Source organism: Malurus melanocephalus, unplaced genomic scaffold (assembly GCF_030028575.1).
Source record: "Malurus melanocephalus ecotype Western Australia unplaced genomic scaffold, MMel_1.1 scaffold_1335, whole genome shotgun sequence".
In the NCBI taxonomy this organism is placed as follows: Eukaryota; Metazoa; Chordata; class Aves; order Passeriformes; family Maluridae; genus Malurus; species Malurus melanocephalus.
Window position 1 is genome coordinate 5808 of NW_026624567.1, and position 1345 is coordinate 7152.

At 53.8% G+C, this 1345-nt stretch overlaps 1 protein-coding gene across 1 annotated transcript in view; it reads right to left on the minus strand.

Moving 5' to 3' along the window:
- Positions 1-1345, minus strand: part of LOC130586835 (dnaJ homolog subfamily C member 27-like) — a 17439-nt gene that overhangs the window by 3028 nt on the left and 13066 nt on the right. Inside the window, exon 5 of the mRNA XM_057387744.1 lies at positions 292-420. Coding sequence (XP_057243727.1) covers positions 292-420 — 129 coding nt within the window. The remainder of the gene's footprint in view (positions 1-291; positions 421-1345) is intronic.

Below are 1345 nucleotides of genomic sequence, written 5' to 3' on the forward strand. Positions count from 1 at the left end.
GTAAAACAGCTGGGAAACCCCAAATGTTATGGGATATGGGGTAAAACAGCTGGGAAACCCCAAATGTTATGGGATTATGGGATATGGCATTGTAGCGTTATAGGATTGTGGGTTATGGGGTCAGACATCCCCCCGTTCCCGTGTGAAACTGAGACCCGAGGGACACGGGGGACGCTGAGCCCCATTATCACACAGATCCACCAGGGCGGAGTAAAACAGCTGGGAAACCCCAAATGTTATGGGGTTATGGGATGATATGGGGTTATGGGATATGGGGTTATGGGGTCAGACATCCCCCTGTTCCCGCGTGAAACTGAGACCCGAGGGACACGGGGGACGCTGACCCCCATTATCACACAGATCCACCAGGGTGGAGTAAAACAGCTGGGAAACCCCAAATGTTATGGGATATGGGGTTATGGGATTGTGGAGTTATGGGATTGTGGGGTTATGGGGTCAGACATCCCCCTGTTCCCGCGTGAAACTGAGACCCAAGGGACACGGGGGACGCTGACCCCATTATCACACAGATCCACCAGGGCCGAGTAAAACAGCTGGGAAACCCCAAATGTTATGGGATTATGGGATATGGGGTAAAACAGCTGGGAAACCCCAAATGTTATGGGTTATGGGGTAAAACAGCTGGGAAACCCCAAATGTTATGGGATATGGGATATGGGGTTATAGGATATGGGGTTATGGGGTTATGGGTTATGGGCTTATGGGGTTATCGGTTATGGGGTTATGGGGTGATGGGACCGTGGGTTTATGGGATTGTGAAATGACCCAAGTGTGATCGAGGATCCAGGGATCCTGTGAGGATCCTAAAGGCAGCGATTCCCAGGACAATCCCGGATCCAATTCCCAGGGATGATCCCGATGATCCCAAATCCCGATGATCCCAAACTCCCCGACTTCCCACTGTTCCGCGCTCCCAGACCCATCCCAGCTCATGGAATTCCCACCCAGATCCCAGAATTCCCATCCCGATCCCATTCCCAATCCCACAATTCCCACCTGGAACATTTCGGGGATTCCCTCCCCGCTCTGGGTCGAGGTCTCAGAGTACAGGAACCCGCAGCTCTCCGTCCCTTTATCCCAAACCCCAAATCCCCGGGAATTCCCAAACTCCCAGCCCCATTCCCAGTGCGAATTCCCACCCCATTCCCATTCCCGACCCTGCAAATCCCACCCCAATCCCGTTCCCGATCCCGCAATTCCCACCTGGAACATTTCGGGGATTCCCTCCCTGCTCTGGGCCGAGATCTCACAGTAGAGGAACCCCCGGCTCTCGGCCCATCCATCCCATTATCCCAAACCCCAAATCCCATGGAATTCCCACCCC